Source organism: Plutella xylostella, chromosome 7 (assembly GCF_932276165.1).
Source record: "Plutella xylostella chromosome 7, ilPluXylo3.1, whole genome shotgun sequence".
Classification (NCBI taxonomy): Eukaryota; Metazoa; Arthropoda; class Insecta; order Lepidoptera; family Plutellidae; genus Plutella; species Plutella xylostella.
Genome location: NC_063987.1, coordinates 7,434,516 through 7,453,756, shown reverse-complemented (window position 1 = coordinate 7,453,756; position 19,241 = coordinate 7,434,516). Strand labels below are relative to the sequence as shown.

Here is a 19,241-nt window from a genome sequence, read left to right as displayed (position 1 = left end):
TAAATGATAGTCTAGTCTGCGAGTTCTGTCAACTGTCACTTGTGACTTGTCAAAATAAATATTTTTGTTGTAGAAAGCGGCACTTTTAAAAGTTAAACCTAAAATATAAAAGAAAATCACTACTAATCCTAATTAAATTGTATATTACAGCACGAACTATCTCCACTTTGAAAATGTTGAAGGTGAAATGATAACTACGATAAATAATTGCAACACAAAATGTAAACATAACCTCAACTCTTATAACCTTAAATTCTAGGGTGCAGTAAGTTTGGTGACCGGTGGAGCTTCAGGTCTGGGGAAGGCGACCGTGGAGCGGCTAGTTCAAAATGGCGGCAAAGTTGTCATCCTGGACGTGCAAGGCACGAGAGCGCAGGAATTCGCTAAACAGATTGGCAGTGATGTTATAGCATCTCCAGGATGTGTAAGTAGTTATTTTGTTATATTCACAGCCTCGGCTCAGATAGTTAACTAAAGTGAAGGGGAAACCATGTCAATCTGGCTAGCCCCACCCTAGTCCAAGCCCAAGCCCCCTGAATTAATTTCATAGGCTTAAGCATCATAGATGTCAATTTATTTTATTTAAACAAATTAATTTTGGATGAGAATTCTTTTTATTTAGCCCATCATGTCCCACCCGACTACTCAAATGTCTCTCATTGGGTCTTCCATCCATCATTTTCATGGGCAACTTTATTGAATATCTGGGGCACGGCAGTGCCCCCACCAATATATTTTAATAGAATAGAATAGATATTCTTTTATCTAAATTTCTCATACCCTACACAAGAAATATTTATCTTACCAACACATTTACTGTACCACTATGGATTCCAGGTGACATCAGAAGAGGATGTGAAGAAAGCCTTGTCTATAGCCAAAGACAAGTTTGGTCGACTCGACATCGTGGTGAACTGCGCCGGGCTGGCTCAGACCTTCCAGACTTACAACTTCAAGACTGACCGAGCACACGAGTTGGAAGATTTTGTTAAAGTTGTCAATGTGAGTATACTGGGTTGTAGCTTGGTTGTAGTAACTACACTAGAAGGTACCTATTGGAATCACACCTTTTGGTGTAATGGATGTTCATTTCATTAGAATCTTTGTATTTATATTTATCTGTACGTGGCATTATCTCTGAAACCAATCTTGTTCAATCAAATTATCAAGTTTTGAATCCATTCATCTGTTTCTTTTATTTATCTTATAAGTAATTAATTATGTATTGTATGTGATATTTTAGAAGTATTTTCTATAACAGGTTACCAGTATCATTATACCATTAAAAATGGCATATTAGTATATCAAGAAAAAACCATATTCATCATACCTACAACTATTTTTTTTATTTGCAGACAAACACAGTAGGAACATTCAACGTGATCCGTTTAGCGGTGGGTCTGATAGGCAAAAACCAGCCTTCAGAAGACGGTCAGAGGGGTGTTATTGTGAATACTGCGTCCACTATAGCCTACGAAGGGGACATCGGGCAGGCTGCGCTGGCGGCGTCAGGGGCCGGCATCATTGGCATGACTCTACCCATTGCGAGAGATCTGGCCAAGCAAGGGATCAGGGTTGTCACTATTGCACCAGGTTTGTAGATCACTGTATTTAGTTTATCGGTATGAGAAATAAGATGTAGGAGAGGAGACGACAACAAAGTTATATGAAGTAGCTTATTAGTAGAGGTACAAATGTATTTATGTAGAAATCTAACCTTCTATTCATCTTCATTCGTAAAGTACCTATTTATTATTATGCTGTTTTAAGGTTGATAAATAAATTTACGGGACTCATTACGCAAACCCACCTTGGTAAACAAATCTTTAATCATGCCTCCAAGATAAATCATTATTCTTTTGTTTCAGGTGTCTTCGACACACCCCTAGTCTCTTACCTGCCTTTCAGGATGATAGAGTTCCTCAAAAGAATGACGCCGTTCCCCTCAAGACTCGGAAAACCTGAAGAATTCGCGCATTTAGTCACCAGCATAGTGGAGAACCCCATGTTGAATGGAGAAGTTATAAGACTAGACGGCGCCCAAAGATGGTTCCCGTTGTAAAATGTTAAATACCTATTATGTTTAAGTTTGAATCTGTACTATAAAACACACAATCGTAATAGACATCTTTAACGCTGTCAAATAGGTTTTATGGAAAGAAACATGGCAATTTGCGTTGGAATCAACACCAGGCTGCTGCTGTCAAATCTACTTCTGGACATAGGACTTTGGGAAGATTACTCTCGACACTCTGAGCCTCTAGTATGGGTGTCGCAATTTACGAAAACGAAAAATGTTTTGGTTTTCTTCTGTCACCTGAATACATTATCTGTTAAAAGTTTCATGACAGTTTCCGCTAGAGGCGCCACTTTGTATGCGAGGACACGTAAACTTTTATGGTTTTCGACAGACGATGCCACTGAACTTAATAAAAGCTGAAGTCCAAAGTCCAAACCACTATTTTTTAAATTGCAATCCATATTTAGATTTGTGTTTGTACTACATAAAATCATGGAACTGTATAATACAGAACAATACCTACGTAATTGATAACTCAATTCTCCTATTAATTAGAATAAGTCTTAGCATTTATTTAAGTGTACATTTGTAGTTAATGCATTGTTATAGACATAATAAATTAGTTGTTGAAAGTAGCTGCAACCCAATTTTTTTTCGTAGATTACCATGTCTTTACCTTATCATTAGCATGCTAAGATCTCTATTTTTTTCTATCACTCAGATAAAAAAGTTATGTAGCGAATAACTTTGTTGTTGCTATCACGTCTGAATCATTGTTTTAGAAACTCTGGTAATATTTATCTGAACATGAGTATCTATTACGGTTTGAACTGCATCAAGTCACTTCTGCCGAAGTAAGTACGCGAATGCTTAAAAGTCTTAGAACAAAAGTTTAGATTGATTAGTTGTGTCACCGATACCTTTCTGATGTGAACTTTAACCTGGGCTGTATTTTAGGGACGTGCGAGTTTAAACGTACGTTTCAGTTCGAACATAGCTAACTATAACACGAGTAGATAAAGAAACAATTTGAAATGGTGGCCGTTTTCATGTTTCTTTATTCGCGCGTATTATACTTGCTAGATAATACCGAACTCAGAAACTCAAGCGTATTCATCTTATTTATCAGCCTGTCCTTCAGCTTCCCGTCTTTGTTGCATTTTATTTTTATAATGAAAAGTTAAGGGGCAACGGCATTATCAATCAATGAAGACATTTGAACGGCCGCCATATTGAATTTGCCACCATCCGTCATACACGCCTGTCAAGATGACATTTAGGCCGATGGATTAACGAATTAATCATCGCTGCATATTTTGTTCGATCACCAATCTACCTTAATAAACAGAGTGTTGCAAATGTGGTGTAAGTAAGCCGAAAGGGGGCGACTCATGCTGAGTTGCAGAAAGGCATTAAGCTAATCATTACGTCCCCAATGCTGGGGCACGGGTCTCCTTCCAATGAAGGAAGGGTTTTAGGCCTATTTCTCCACGATGGCCAAGTGCGGATTGGTGGACCCCAACACAGGCAAGCTTGTGCTGAGAGAGTTGTCGGGTAAGTGGGCAACCCGACTGTCAGATGTTTTCAAGCCGCCCTAAGGCCTCTGATTAGGCTTAACGACTGCTGCCGAAGCAGCAACCTGGACCCACGGATTAGCGTGCCGTCCGAAGCACGGAAGCGTCTAGAAAAGAACCACTTGAAATCGGTCACCCATCCAATGGCTGACCGTGCCAGTTGTTGCTTAACCTCAGTGATCAGTTACGATCACTGAAGCCCGCTTGACTACGGACGCTTCATTAAGCTAATGTCGACATTAAATCTATGTTTTTCTCTTTCTATCCATATACTGTCAAAGCAAGGCAGAAATAGATTGAATGCCGACATTAGCTTAAAGTTCCTTTGTGCTCGACAACTTTGCAAACTCGGAGTCAGGGAGTCATTCTGAATCTCTTTCGGTATAGTAAGTATTGGTATGCCACTTTTGAAACAACCTGTAGAACAACGCGGGCTCGTTTGTACCTACCACAACCTGAAGAATAGGTTAATTACTTATTCACATATTATTGGGTTTTGCTACGGTTCACAATCTATTGACTCACAACGGTTGCGAAATACCTAGTCCATCAAATCATCACTTATAATATTATCTACTGTAAGATTACCCTACCTAGATTTTTAAACATTATAAACTACATAAAATAACAGACCATATACCTATGCGATTTATTTATAGGGAATGTGAAGTGATGGATGAGAGAATGATCCATTTTATTTATCCAGCGATTCCGACAACATTAAATCCTTCTCAACATTCTACAATTGCTAACCTCAATAAAGGAATCTCCTACATTCATATTCACAAGAACTTGTCCACTGACTGAAAATGGACGACCCTGCTCCACGACTTTATGCCTCGTTATTAGAGTTCTATTTAGTTTGATACAGCCATGGGACATGGGACAGTGTTAAAATGAACCATTCAGGCCATTTGGCGTGGCTGAGTATGACTGATGACCGCGGGTTGGAATTCAAGGAATTTAAAGTGTAAGTAGGTAGTATAAATAATTTATAGAAATGCAAAGGTTTTTCTTCGTTACAAAATTTCACGTTAGTGCTGGTGCTGGTTTTCTTTACCGAATTGAAGCTTCGTATTCAATATTTGTAACTTCTTGTAAAATTACAGCAACTTACACTATGGAGCTAGAGTAGCCGCTTGGCAGATGGGTTGGAGATAACACACACATCCAAGAAACGAGATCAATTATTTTTCTTTTATAATTAAAATTCAAATATCTGCCACAGCCGGTATTGAACCCGAAATCCTGGCTCGCGTCTAATAGTCAGTCGCTAACCACTGCGCCATCAGTAGCCGGTCTTCGCAAGAAGTTGCTGAGTCAGTAATAGTTTAGATTCTGTTAGATTAGATTATACCTATATTATGCTATATGTAGATATATTAGGTATTAAAGAGTGTATGCTATTCGGAATTTTATCTCAATCATCATCAAAAAGGACATTGTGACATACCGAAACTGGCAGCATTCCTTCGAAAGCCATAAGGTAGCACATCTGCAAAGTAAAAGGAACCTTATACCGTATGAATGTTACAGCCTAAATTGGGATGGGAAAGAAAAGAAGTATCTCATATCCATGGGACAATGTAGCGGCCATTAATCATAAAATGCCTTCAATTTCGGTGCCTCATGCCTTGACGGTTCGACGTTGGATTTAGTATATTGATTGCTGCCGTCTGTTGTCTGCTGCCTTTGATATTTATCCGAATGAGAAAATAGGAGTGTTTCCGATGGATGTCCTATGTGCCTGGTTTTGTATAAATAGGTTCTACTGTTTTACAATTAAAATGTCTTCCACATTTTTATATTTGTGGCAGGATTTGAAGTCATGTCTTCAGTTGAGTCATATACATAGAGAAAAAATAAAATAAAAATAAATAGTGATAGTCATATAGCGCTAGATTTCAAATCTTAGTGGTTGTATTTCTTGTTAAGATAAATTGCATTTATAAATACTTACTTATTAAAAATATTACTGAGATATTTACAACGGCTTAGCTCGTTTCTCTTACGTTTTCTTGAGCCAGCAATAAACGATATACAAATCAAAGTGTCCTCTTCCTCTCACAGCATTGAGAAGCCACACACATCGAACGAACTTTCCAGAAGGAGCTAATTAGCTTTTCCCTAATTACAACGGTAATTATAATAATAATTGCTGGAAGAGGGCCATTTCGAGCAGCGGGCAGACCTATAGGAATATCATGTTTTATTATTTGAGGTTCTTTAGCAATTATTTCGTAGGGCCTATTATGTTACACGATTAGGGAATACCTAAGTACACCGTCTCTACTTCTGTCTAGGACATCTGACTGTTTTAACAGTCTGTGACAGGTTTATGAACTTTACAGTAGAGCTAGGTATAGTGCCACAAACTTATCTGTTCCGGTCCGGTGAGAGATCACGAAAATGTCTAATATTATTTCTTGATTCTGTAAGATTTTAAGTTTGCCAGTAGTGGTAATTCACCCTTGCGGTTTTAATAAACCCATCTAATCTATATGAATATATAATTTATTGGTAAGTTATGAGATATAGATCAATTTAGTTCGGTCGCACCGGAACAGATAAGTTTATCGTACTATATAATTTGTCTATCGTTGCTAATAATAAAATATGCTGTGTAAGTGCGGAGTAGTCGGCGAAGGACTGTAGCTACATTTAATTTTCTGGCATTGGGCTAGTCCCTTTGTCCAGCGTTAGGTATAAACCTGTTAAGCAAGTACATAGAAACACCGTTTCTTAACTTCTAACTTAATAAGACTCTTGATATACAGCACCAGACAAAGTGGAACTGAAAATTTAGAGACTATTTGCTAAACTTAATGTGTATAACGATGTCACCGCGTGAGGTCCATTGTTTGTGTCTGAGAAAGAAATCGCCCCAACAATTAGCAACATTGTAACTGTACCTTAGAAGACATCGCTTCACAGTATTTATAACTTGTAGCTTTTATCTCACACGCCATAAGGATGCAGTCGAAATGTATTCCGTCGTGATAGTACCTACATATACTTATCGCCATTATTACATGTGTAAATTGTCGTAATTTACCTCGGTTTTTAATTTAATTGTCATGTTTATGGTCAAAAGAGTGTGGTATTATGGTGTAGCCTTAACGATATAACATAACATTAAACAGTGATATGGTTTATTTTAAATTTACTTGTTTTTTGACCTCATGATGACGTCCTTGCGTGCAATATCTGATTTCTGTTTTTTATTTCAGCTTGAATAGGCATTAGAAACCGGATAAAGTGAATAGTTAGTCCGCATAGTCTAACTTAAACTTTGTCATTAAACATAATGAAATAAATAAGTACTTACAAAGTATTTTATGTAAAGTAAAAAAAAAACTGATTTGTTTAACTGTACACCCTTATTTAAAACGTCTAAAGTAGTAAATTTTTCAGTTGTTCCTATGCTCTGCGTATCTCTGTACAGAAGTAAATGTACGCATTATAGTAGAAAAAGAAAATAAATCATAACAAATATAAAAGTAAAGTATGAAATGCAAAAGTTACAACCTAAAGTTAACATAAGTAACTGAATTAAGTGGGTCATAGCTAGGCGCCAGTCGGTTTCAGTTACTACGTACTAAGGACGTGGTCTCCGAAAATAATTTCATAATTTTAAGTCATGGCTGCATTGATGGGGCAACTTAATACGATTTTATAAAAAAGCACAAGACTGTAATCCCTGAAGGGGTATTCAGTAGTCACAGGTGACTCGGTAGCGAGTCACCCGCTTTTTGCTGTACATTTGTTCTCACGTGATAGGTCGCGGCTCATATCACCGTTTTTAAATGAGTACAATGCAGTTAGGTTAAAAAAACTAGGATTTTATAAACAAGTGTGAGTGTCTAGGATATTATATAAGTAACGAGCTCTGGGGCTTTGAACGATAACAATATATAACGACAATAATAAAAAAACTTACCTAACAAATATTGTTCTAGAAGTTTAAATGAATGAGATGTCTCAACTTACAGCAGATGCTGAGATTGTTCCTTTTTGCATTTTATTCATTCAATACGCTTTTTAATTTTATATCTTGTTTTTTTTTGCAAATAAATAAAATTTCTTTCTTTCTTCTTTCTCTTTTACTTAAGAGCACTATTTTATAGAAAATGCAGCAATATGAACGCAGCCTTAGCTCCTACTCAAGCCGCGGTAGTTGCTATGCAGCCGGTCCGGTTATGCAATATAGGGCGCGACTGTTTCATAACAAAACAATAAAACAAAAGAGTTTATGTTTGTTTATGGTATTAAATAATCCTACTTTCCAATGGCTGAGCTTTCGCCTCAGAATAATGGATGACTTCCTAAAGCTTCGCCTAAATATTATTCACATATGAAAACATATTTAATTATTCAATTTGTAACAAATGAGTTTCTTTTCATTTTGAAAATCATTGCACACAACATGCCTATGTCATATCTGTATTTACATTAACATATACAAAATAAACATAACATACAAAGTGGTCCAGAATGTCAAGCTAAGTCAATCCTTTACGGCTTACCATACCTACAAATTTAGCAAAATCTTATTTCAAATTTAGGTAGGTAGGTAAATTGTGAGATATGACGGCTCTCTACTATGTTTCAAGCCTCCTTATTTGTTTGTTTAGGATTTACGTTAATTGCTAAATAAATACTCCTTTTGGGTTAACCCAAATACGTATTTGTTTGTCTACTTACCTACTCACTTTTCAGAGAGCTTTGTTTCGTTATTATAACAAGTAAACGTAATTTAATAAAATGTTTTTTACAATGGACAAGTTAGATATTTATTTCACAATCGTTATAAAAAAAAAGCCAGTAAAGTGTACATGAGATTAAATACATACTTAATACATAAGTGATTATATTTTAGAAGTAAATACTTCATGTGAAATTCGCGTATATTTTACTACATGAACATTGTAGGAGTAAAAGAATTCAACGCGCTAACGCACTTACTTTTCATCAGCTTAGGAAAATATAAGTACATGAGTTTATTTTATTATCAATGAACTTTACGTAGAATTGTGCAGAACTGTCTGTACTTGTTTTGTAATTATAAATAAAAATAATGAGGTGCACTATTTAAAAGTTTGTTTTTTTGGAAATATCCAGTGAAAAAATCCTATTAAGCGTACATATCCATGAAGATATATTATTATTGTATACATGTTTACTGTTTATAATACAAAGGACTACAGACACTTAATAATGCAGATGATTCCATTGGTCACGCTTCTTTCTTCTTCCACACTTGGAGGGTTACTCTATACAGACGAAAAACAAACGAACGAGAGCTTTCGTGCAATGGGCACGTTTAACACAATGATATAGAGTCGTGGCTCTCGCAGCAGCACTCAGAAACTTAGTTTTTCGTCTTTGAGAGTGACTCCCCTTGGTTCGTATCGTAGGTGAGTTGTATTCAAGGGCACAGTACAAGAGACCGACAGAAAGGCAGCATTGGAGACCTTAAATGTAGAGGTAATAACGGTAGCTATTCTGAAGTTCTCAAGCCAAAAAATATAAACAAGAAGTCATTTAAAAATCGCCCATTTCTGGTAGAAATGTCATTAACTTCTAAATTGTGGGTACCTACTAGGTATATATTGGGTAGGATCTAAAATTGAAAATGCATGACGAACAGAGTTACATAGCTGTTTTAGGCATAACGCTTTAAACCGGACTTATTTAACACCTGTATCAATATAATTTTACCGCAATGATAATGTCCGCAGATTAAATTCTTCTCTTTCACCCAGTCGTAGGTTGGCTGGAAGAAATTGCTTTTTGGAAATAAGCCCGCCTTTGTATACGTCCTATGTGTTTTAAAAAATTTGTAACTGTTATTTATATTGTTTTGCTTTTATGTGTACAGTAAAGTGTAAATAAATAAATAAAATGTCGACTCTGCTAATAACAGCACTGTTGTCAAATTACAATGAATCGCGGTCCGTCATATCGCCATCACATTAAAGTTGCCACCGCAATAAATACCATTACGTTTTGCAACAATGTATGGGAATCATGGGGTTTTTGTGCCTTTATTTATCAGCTGGCCGACACTTAGCGTGGTTTGTTAGGGTTCCTTAGGAGCGGTGGTAGCTCAGTCGGGTAAGCGCCGCTTCTCACGCCAGAGATGCGGTTTCGAATCCCGGCGCTGACATGACCAATGAGTTCTTGACATGACATGGAATAAATGACCCCCTGAGTCACCCCCTTCAGTTTATTTTACTACATGTATGTAAAATATACTCCAAAAATATGGGTGGCTTATCTTAGAACAAAGATCATACCCACAGGCCTGTAGCTGTGATTTTCAGCCGCATTCTTTTTCAAAAGCCTGCCGCTGAGTCGCTCTTGGATAGAGGTCCTGAATAACTATAGGCTAACTAGCACGCTTCGCTTCGCCTTAAAAAGTTTTCCCGCGGGAATTCCGGGAGAAAAAGTAGCCAATGTTATTTCTCAGGGTCTAGACCATACGTATACCAAATTTCATTCAAATCCATAGACAGACACAGTTACTTTCGCATTTATAATATTATAGTTAGGGTAGTTAGGATAATAATGATCCATTTTCAACTGTAAGAGCAGTAATATGCGTTTGCTTGACTGTGTTCACACACATTTCACCCGTATTTTTTAAGTACCTAAGTAAATAAGTGGGAGGAAACAGATTTTATCTAAAGTTTCAAATGTATTTTATAATAATAAAAAAAAGTGGAATGTGGGTTGTATTTGGATATTACGGTAAGTCACAGCAGGATGCATAATTTAAAATAAGAATTATACTGTATTCAATGACGTTTTTTGTTGTTTTTATATACTTATACATTTCTCGTGTTATGGGAAAATACTTACTTATCAATTTAAACTAACATTTGGTTAGGATATAAATTATGTAAAACAAAGAAACAGCTCTGAAATCAATTAGGATTGGCCCAGTAATTTAATTCGCTCAGTTTGACGGGTAGATCTACAGGGTTTTGTAAGCGGAAAGGGCGTGGTCAATCTGAACAACTTTTGTTCTACGGATTTTAGAAAAAAAGAAGGATTTTTGTTCTCCCTGAGTCACCCCCCTTCGGCTTAGACAATCACTTTTGCAACACCTGTATAACTGTATAATGTATAACCCAACAATGGCAATATTACTGATAAACTCCACCCCGTATAGGTTATCAGATGGGTTTATGTCTGAATTTCTTAGTCAATTTTGATAAAGAAAAAAATAAGCATAATATTAAATACTAATATAACAATAAATATAATAAAACTATAACATAAAAAGAATTGCTTAAATAATTCACAAACATTTGATAAGAAAGCCACTTTCAAAATAGTTGTACGATTTGCATAAGAATAACATTAAAATTTATATGAACTAGGAATTCCTGCATACACTCCCTAGATCATAAAGATATCTTTGTTAACAATGTCTACGATTGTGTATATACAGGATGATAAAATCGCATTAACAAAATTTTTAGTCAAATGACATTTATTATTAAATCAATATCTAAGCGTAAACGCACGTTTTACCCTTAGATATTGGCATTGGATTTGAGATGATCAAGATTTTAAAAAGACATTTTCTTGACTATACCATCATACACAGAGTCTTTCGTAGGTGCACATCTAAAAGCAGGCCACCGAGCTTTTCATTTTTATAATTGTAAAAAATATCCACTCCCCCCTTACATAAGTTTACGTAAAAATATATACTTATTTCTTTTTATATATTTTTTATTGATAAAGTTGTTTAGAATGAATAGCACTGTGACCTACTTTCGGATATGCATCTACGAAAGACTCACCCTGTACATTACACAATATACATAAGCACATTTACATAACCGGGCAAAGAATACTCAGAATAACTTAACAATCGCCCGGCCATTTGAAGTGTACCCTTCTACATTCTCTACATACTCTATGTCCGAGTGACTGGTTTGTACGATAAGAAGGCATTTCCTTCAATACGTCTATCCCTTTCTCCCTTAACGCGAAAGCTATTGAATAAAAAGGGAGAGTAAATTTTAAGGAATGTCCCATACTTTTATTATTATTTACGGCGTATATTAAAGGAAAATGACCCTTCCGATCGGTAGTTAGATTATATGTCTCGGATCGATGGGCAATTGTTTTTTTATAGAATTAAAATGGTATTCGTGGTATTTTTCTGAGGCATTAAGGTTCATTTTTCTGAGTGAAGTGTGTTTGGTACGGATTGTGTCGTTTATGATGTATTTATTGGTCGCATTATGATTATTTCACAATGTAATTTGATACAAAACAGTTATGTCAAACACGTTGGGTATGGTCTATACTTATATATTTGCACGTAAAAATGGAGCTATGAAAAAAAATTGGTCTCCACGGTTTTTTATAAGATTTTCAGGAAAAAATCTCGTTAAGAATGTACTTTAATGAAGGAATGTATGTACTGTATGATTTATTAGTTATTTAATATTCTGACAAATGTAGATTTTCAACATTAACATCAAGATAATTAGATTTAAAATGTAACTACTATATCAAAATATAATGTAAGTACCTAGGTATGATCATCAAGATCAGATGAAGCACATACCTAACTAATTGTGTAAATACTTACTACAATTAGCTTATATGGTATATAATGGTAGTACTTACCTAATTTACAAAAACTTTTAAATACTTATTACTTAATATGTAGCATGCTGTGGAAAGAACCTTTATGTTTTTAACTCTACATAATTGTTCGTATCATCATTAATAATATACGGAATCAATCAGCTGAAGCTGTGAAATCTGATAACTAATACTCAAGGCATAAAGTCATAAATATATCTGCCAAAAAACCGAAAACTTTCGGAGTAGACATGTTGCTATTATATCAATAATTTTTCACATCTTGAAATAATACCAATATTACCAGATATCGATATATATTTCCTTTTCTATCAAACAGACAAATCAATACACCTTCGTTTACTTCAGAACTGATACATTTCAATACATATTTAAACCGGCCGCGTTACCTATAGCGCGACCATGTGAATTGTAGACATTATTCTTGAGAAATTTGTATGATTGAGATAATTGTTGCTGCCTCTTTCTGATGTATGAGAGATGTACTGTGGGAGAGAGATGGAAATAAGAGCTTAAAGTTTTGCTAGCGGGACATCGACCAGCAACTTTCAAAAAAAAAATCGGCTCCAGTGTTAAAGGATGTAGCTTGAATGTGGCGCATAGCACATGGTATTGATGGGTTTGTAACTTGTAAATTATTTTATTTTGTAATGTGAATCTATTAAATATAGTGGATTAGATTGTAAGGGTAGGCCGATAACTACCTAATAAACATTTAATCCACTGAAGCAGAAATAAAAATGGCAGTGTCTACTTCACCTCTGCATATCTGCATAGTTTATTTTCAACTACGCTAGTTTCCAAATATGTTGCTCAAAAAGTTCCAAAACATACATTTAGAAATTGAGATACCTAACTTAAACTACGATTCATGTTTGCATTTAATGCCTACCTACTTGAGAATGTCTCGTAAGAAAAGCAAGCTACACCTCTTTAAGCTACAGGTTACTTGCCCTGTGGACATCTACAAAAACCGTGCAGCCTTCCTTTTGCGTGTGTGCGTGTTGCGTGTACACACACACGCACACAGCGCCGCCGCATACCGCCGCGCGGGCGCAGAGGCAGAGAACCGAACGTTTTGCAGTCTCGAGCCACCATTTGAGGTCATCAAACGCTTTATATGACCTCAAAAACGCGAAAACACCACGAGTTTTTCAGTTTCCACCCAAAAATACAACTCTAGCCGCGGTTTTTAGTGACAAAACACCAGTTTGTTACTGGTTTAGTGGTTCGTGTTAAGGTTTTTGAGGAATCTGTCGGGCAGTGTGGATACAAGTTTTTAAGGTGCATTGTGATACTTGGAAAGTGTTGTGTGAGCGAGTGATGTTGCGAAGCTCGGAGGCTGGTGTGTGAGGTGGACTATGGAAGGATTGCTCCGGGATTGAAGATGTGGAAAATTACTTTCTACGTTAAGTCTGTCAGGAAAAAGTGGACCGGTTTATAAGTAAGTTGCACTCGATATCTTTCTAGCTAGCTATGTATTTACTTACCTCTACCTAGGTAGGTACTTGAAAGAGTATAGTTACTTAGAATTGAAAGCATTTCTAAGGAGTTTAAGGTAAAAACTTGACCAGTTGTATAGGCGAGAACACATAGCCCAACAGTCGGATTAACTCTAATCTAATCAATCAGGTAAGTAACATGAATAATAATGATTTCTAGTCAAATACCTTTATACCTATGACACGGTGGCTCATTGAGATCAACCAAATAAGTGCGAAAGGGTTGAATTTAGTTGCCAAGCATGTGCACAGTACAGTCACGTTCATTGGTAGGTAACTACCTATACACTTTTGTACCTTGTCAAATTCACAAACCATCAATGATTGAAATAATAAATAGGTAGACAGTTTGTGAGTTTGACACGGTGTAAATAAAGCGTATAAATATATCGCTACTAATGAACACAGTATCACTATCTGTTCAATTAATCCCATAACCCAATGGGACAGATAAACATCATCCCTAGAGAGGTTTAGTGCCAATTTCTCAATTGTCGGTTAGAGCATAACCAGGGAGTAGTGGTTAACTTTTGACACATCTGTCATAAATTTTATAAGGAGATGACGTATAATTGATCAACCTTTCCTGGTTACAATTTAACCGACTATTGTGAAATTGAAGCTAAGGGTCAAACTAACCAACTATTCATCTTACTTTTTGTAGGTTAGGAGATCCACATTTATAAATATCATGTCTCCATTCAAGGTATGCATTCAAGCAAAAGGGAATCGAAACTGGATCCTCCAGGTGTCGAAACAAAGCTTCAATCACTAGACCACATAGGCACGTAGAACTGTAACGGCGATCTGAGCAAGAGGTTTTTTACTGCCTTTAAATCAGCTTCTGAATAAAACATACTTACACTTACGGGCAATGAAAAAGTTCCACTCACAAAATGCCGACACCAAACAACCCCAATTTTTTCCAACATTTAACGTTTTTAGTGTTTTGTTAGTAATATCCTTATGCTCTGTTAAATATAGGTACTTCAATGGTCAAGGCGTCAAGTTAAGCTAGCCTTTTCCGTTTATGAGTAATTTGGTGCTTTTCTCAGTGGAACCTTTTCGTTGCCCGTGAGTGCACTTTATCTAAGGCATTAAATTAATAATAAAAAAACACAAAACTTCAATGAGAACTGTGAATTAAGTAATAAACATTATTCTAATCACGTCAGCCTCGGTTTCATCATGCTCTAACTCCAAGTCTATAGTAACTTAATTAGGTATGCCGCAAGAGGGCCTTATTTGTAGGAAAAAACATATAGGGCTATCCTTAAAAGTCTCTCAAAACTAGAAACATGTATTTTAAACTTGGTTAATCCTATTCCGAATTACAAGACGATATACCCATGACAAACTAAAGAGGGAAATTACGTTATTGGCATATAATTATAGGTATAATGATGTCGATTCTGAAGGCAGAAATTCTAAATTTAGAGCTGTCAAAACCTTAATTTCTTTGTTTAAAATTCGACTCTATGATTGTTTCCGTAAATTTCATTTTATGCTAGCAAATTTTTTAGTTTGACAGCGTTAAAATTAGAATTTCTGCCTTCAGAATCGACATCAATGTATTAATAATATGTGGGGACATCTGACCCACGACCATCCAACCCCAAGCTAGAAAGAGCCAGTAACATGGGTATCGGACAGCCTGCGATATATCTACATAGATAGATAAATATAATATACCTACATAGGTATTTAGTACAAATATCTGTCATAAACAAATGTCTGCCTCAGCTTGGAATCGAACCTGGGACCTTCGGTGATACCGAATTATAGTATCCAGGCGATACTACAGTGTATGTCACCATACTCTAAGAAGAAGTTGCGTGGAAGCGTGAAAAATACACCTACCATTGCTTGTTATTAAATGAATAATAAATTTTAGTTAATGTTTTAATTAGTTACATCCTTAGAAAGTATGAATAATCAAATGGCCGTTAAATTGTCGTAAAATCTGGTTACAGTTTCTGTTTTCGGCCACTAATTGTTGTGATAAACAGACATAAAATACTTTTAATATCTTTATAATGTTGAAATATCTTACTGCGTTACCTACTTACTAAATAAAATATTATTACTTACATATAGAGATAATAATTATAAGATTTGATGAAAGATATTGCTGCTTATTCCTAACTAATATTATAAATGCGAAAGTAACTGTGTCTGTCTGTCTCTTTCACGCCAAAACTACTCAACGGATTTGAATGAAATTTGGTATACATATGATCTAGTCTAGACCCTAAGAAAGAACATAGAGTACTTTTTATCCCGGAATTCCCACAGGAAAACTCTTTAAGGCGAAGCGAAGCTCGCGGGAACAGCTAGTAGCTAATACAATACAGCTGGAAAATATTTAATTTAATATTGGTCCAAAGAAAATAATTAATCAATGATTAAACTTGGACTGTTATCTGAAGCTTAGTGAAATTATGGTTTATCTCTAATCGCGATTACATTAAAGATAGGTTAGGAAAAGCGCTCACTATAAGCGATGCTTTCACTTAATAATTGACAGCGAACGGATATCCAAGGTACAGCCGACAGAAATAACACTATGAGATATGATAGTATAGCCTTTTTTATTAGGGTTCCGTAGCCAAAATGGCAAAAACGGAACCCTTATAGTTTCGTCATGTCCGTCTGTCCGTCTGTCCGTCTGTCCGTCTGTCCGTCTGTCACAGCCGATTTACTCGGAAACTATAAGTACTACAGTGATGAAATTTGATGGGAATATGTGTTGTATGAACCGCTACAAAAATATGACACTAAATAGTAAAAAAAAGAATTGGGGGTGGGGCCCCCCATACATGTAACTGAGGGATGAATTTTTTTTTTTCGATGTACATACCCGTGTGGGGTATCAATGGAAAGGTCTTTTAAAATGATATAAAGTTTTCTAAAAAACATTTTTCTTAAAGTGAACGGTTTTTGAGATATCAGCTCTCAAAGTCGTAAAAAGTATGTCCCCCCCCTCTATTTTTATAACTACGGGGTATAAAATTCTAAAAAAAATAGAGGTGATGCATGCTAATTAACTCTTTCAACGATTTTTGGTTTGATCAAAGTATCTCTTATAGTTTTTGAGATAGGTTGATTTAACTGTAATTTTGCTGCTACGGAACCCTTTGTGCGCGAGCCCGACTCGCACTTGGCCGGTTTTTATTTGATACATATTGTCATTTCTCTACCCAAAGGTTGCCTGGAAGAGATCGCTTAAAGGGATAACGCCTCCTATTGTGTAATTTCTACAGTATAAAATTGTTGATTTTGTGTTTTGTTTCATCATCATCATCATCATCATTAGCCTATAGCAGTCCACTGCTGGACGTAGGCCTGTCCCAAAGCACGCGACTGGATGCGATCTTTAGCTTTCCGCATCCAATCAAAAGCAGGCACCTTTCGCAAGTCGTCACCCCATCTAGCCGGAGGGCGTTCCACACTACGTTTGCCTAGTATTCTATTGCTATTGCTTCGTCCAGCTTCCGTTTCTAAATAAAGTCCTCTATCTCTAAAATTCTTTCTAGTATTGTTGTTAGAATCGTGCGGGAATGGAACCCGTCTGCTTCATAATTAAATCTTCAATGGATTCACGTTCGTCCCTTATTTGAAAAACGCCACGCTTCAATGTCACAGTCAACTTGACGAGCATTTTGCTACAGAGCGCTTTTAAGTCCATTGACGCTTTTCTTGGGTGGTGGTTGGTATGATGTCACTGAGAGCTGTTAATTGTTAACGTGTAATGAGTTTTGTCATTTAATTTTTACTAACACTTAATTTTTAACGCAAACAAAAACATAATTATTGATTGTTGATGCAGATTTAATCGTAGAACCAACTGCATTTTATATATTAAGTAGATCATAAAAAATAACACTGAAAACCATTGACATAAGATCATTGACTATATATAAGTGTGAAAGATTGCCTTCTTATTTTTTACTGTGAACACTCTTCAGATTTTAAAAAGGGAACAAATTTTCTGATCTCAGAATCCTGCGTCGGACGTCCCAAGCTTTGCCACGGCTCTCCCGCTCGTTACACTCGCACAAAGAACATGACCCACCGTCTAACAAGCACAAATTGAAAGTTCACTCCAGTTTTTTTTTAAACCGACACCTTGTTATGCCAGCCAACTGCCAAGGAATGTCCTAAAAACAGTCTTTTTCTCACATCTCGCTCGCAGCGTGACGAAATTCAAACCTCAGATGCGCGTGTTCTATTGTTTTTAGGGTTCCGTAGCCAAAATGGCAAAAACGGAACCCTTATAGTTTCGTCATGTCCGTCTGTCCGTCTGTCCGTCTGTCCGTCTGTCACAGCCGATTTACTCGGAAACTATAAGTACTACAGTGATGAAATTTGATGGGAATATGTGTTGTATGAACCGCTACAAAAATATGACACTAAATAGTAAAAAAAAGAATTGGGGGTGGGGCCCCCCATACATGTAACTGAGGGATGAAATTTTTTTTTTCGATGTACATACCCGTGTGGGGTATCAATGGAAAGGTCTTTTAAAATGATATAAAGTTTTCTAAAAAACATTTTTCTTAAAGTGAACGGTTTTTGAGATATCAGCTCTCAAAGTCGTAAAAAGTATGTCCCCCCCCCTCTATTTTTATAACTACGGGGTATAAAATTCTAAAAAAAATAGAGGTGATGCATGCTAATTAACTCTTTCAACGATTTTTGGTTTGATCAAAGTATCTCTTATAGTTTTTGAGATAGGTTGATTTAACTGTAATGTTTATTATATTTGCTGCTACGGAACCCTTTGTGCGCGAGCCCGACTCGCACTTGGCCGGTTTTTACTTAATAGTATAGGATTTATCTCTGAATTATTGTTATCTGAATTAAAAAAAAAATTGTGGTGACGTTTTAAATTGTACCTACTACTTCTGGGAGTGTGATAAAAGTAATCCCTTTGGTGTGACTGCATTGAATTTTTGGACAGCGATGAATTTATAATTTCATCATATTTTTTTATAAGTACGAAACGGAAAAATATATCTGAAAAGTGTGTTTGATCTTTTGTTGGCCCTGCTTTCATGTCGCCAAAGACTGATGACGGTATGGTTTATTTTTTATTTGTGTAGGGATAATTAGAAGGCTGGTGAGTGACATTGGGTACTTTTAATCTCTAAATTACCTCGGGATACCTTTTGAGTTGAACCGAAACTCACGAGCAAAAGGTATACAAACAAACGTAACGACATTAGCTTAATAGCTTCCTTTCTGCAACCCAGTGCCAATAATACATCAAAATAATTATATAGGCAGTACGAAAAATACACAGTTTCTATTTCAGCTATTGTTTGACGCCTTAGATCTATGTCCTCGGTCTTCCTCAATCTGCCTCTGCAACGAAACGACAGTGCAGTAGCCAGTAGGGCGTCCCACGCTCTATTATTTACTTGTTCTTGGCTTCCACTATAGGTGTAAGTAGACGTAGCATGAATAATAAAATTACGATATGCATCTGTCTGTGATTAAAAAAATATA

The 19,241-nt window shown here is 36.1% G+C and overlaps 2 protein-coding genes across 2 annotated transcripts in view; both read left to right on the top strand.

Moving 5' to 3' along the window:
• The first annotated feature begins 34 nt into the window (after positions 1–34).
• Positions 35–2,088, top strand: LOC105382604 (3-hydroxyacyl-CoA dehydrogenase type-2). The gene is given in 4 exon segments (XM_048622089.1): positions 35–424; positions 838–1,002; positions 1,356–1,593; positions 1,869–2,088. Coding segments are annotated over 4 exon segments (834 nt in total). The 5' UTR covers positions 35–187; the 3' UTR covers positions 2,063–2,088.
• An 11,200-nt stretch (positions 2,089–13,288) lies between these two features.
• LOC105382605 (F-box/LRR-repeat protein 7) overlaps positions 13,289–19,241 on the top strand; it is a 36,084-nt gene continuing 30,131 nt past the window's right edge. The window contains exon 1 of the mRNA XM_048622186.1: positions 13,289–13,672. The gene's annotated coding sequence lies outside the window, so the exon portion shown is untranslated. The remainder of the gene's footprint in view (positions 13,673–19,241) is intronic.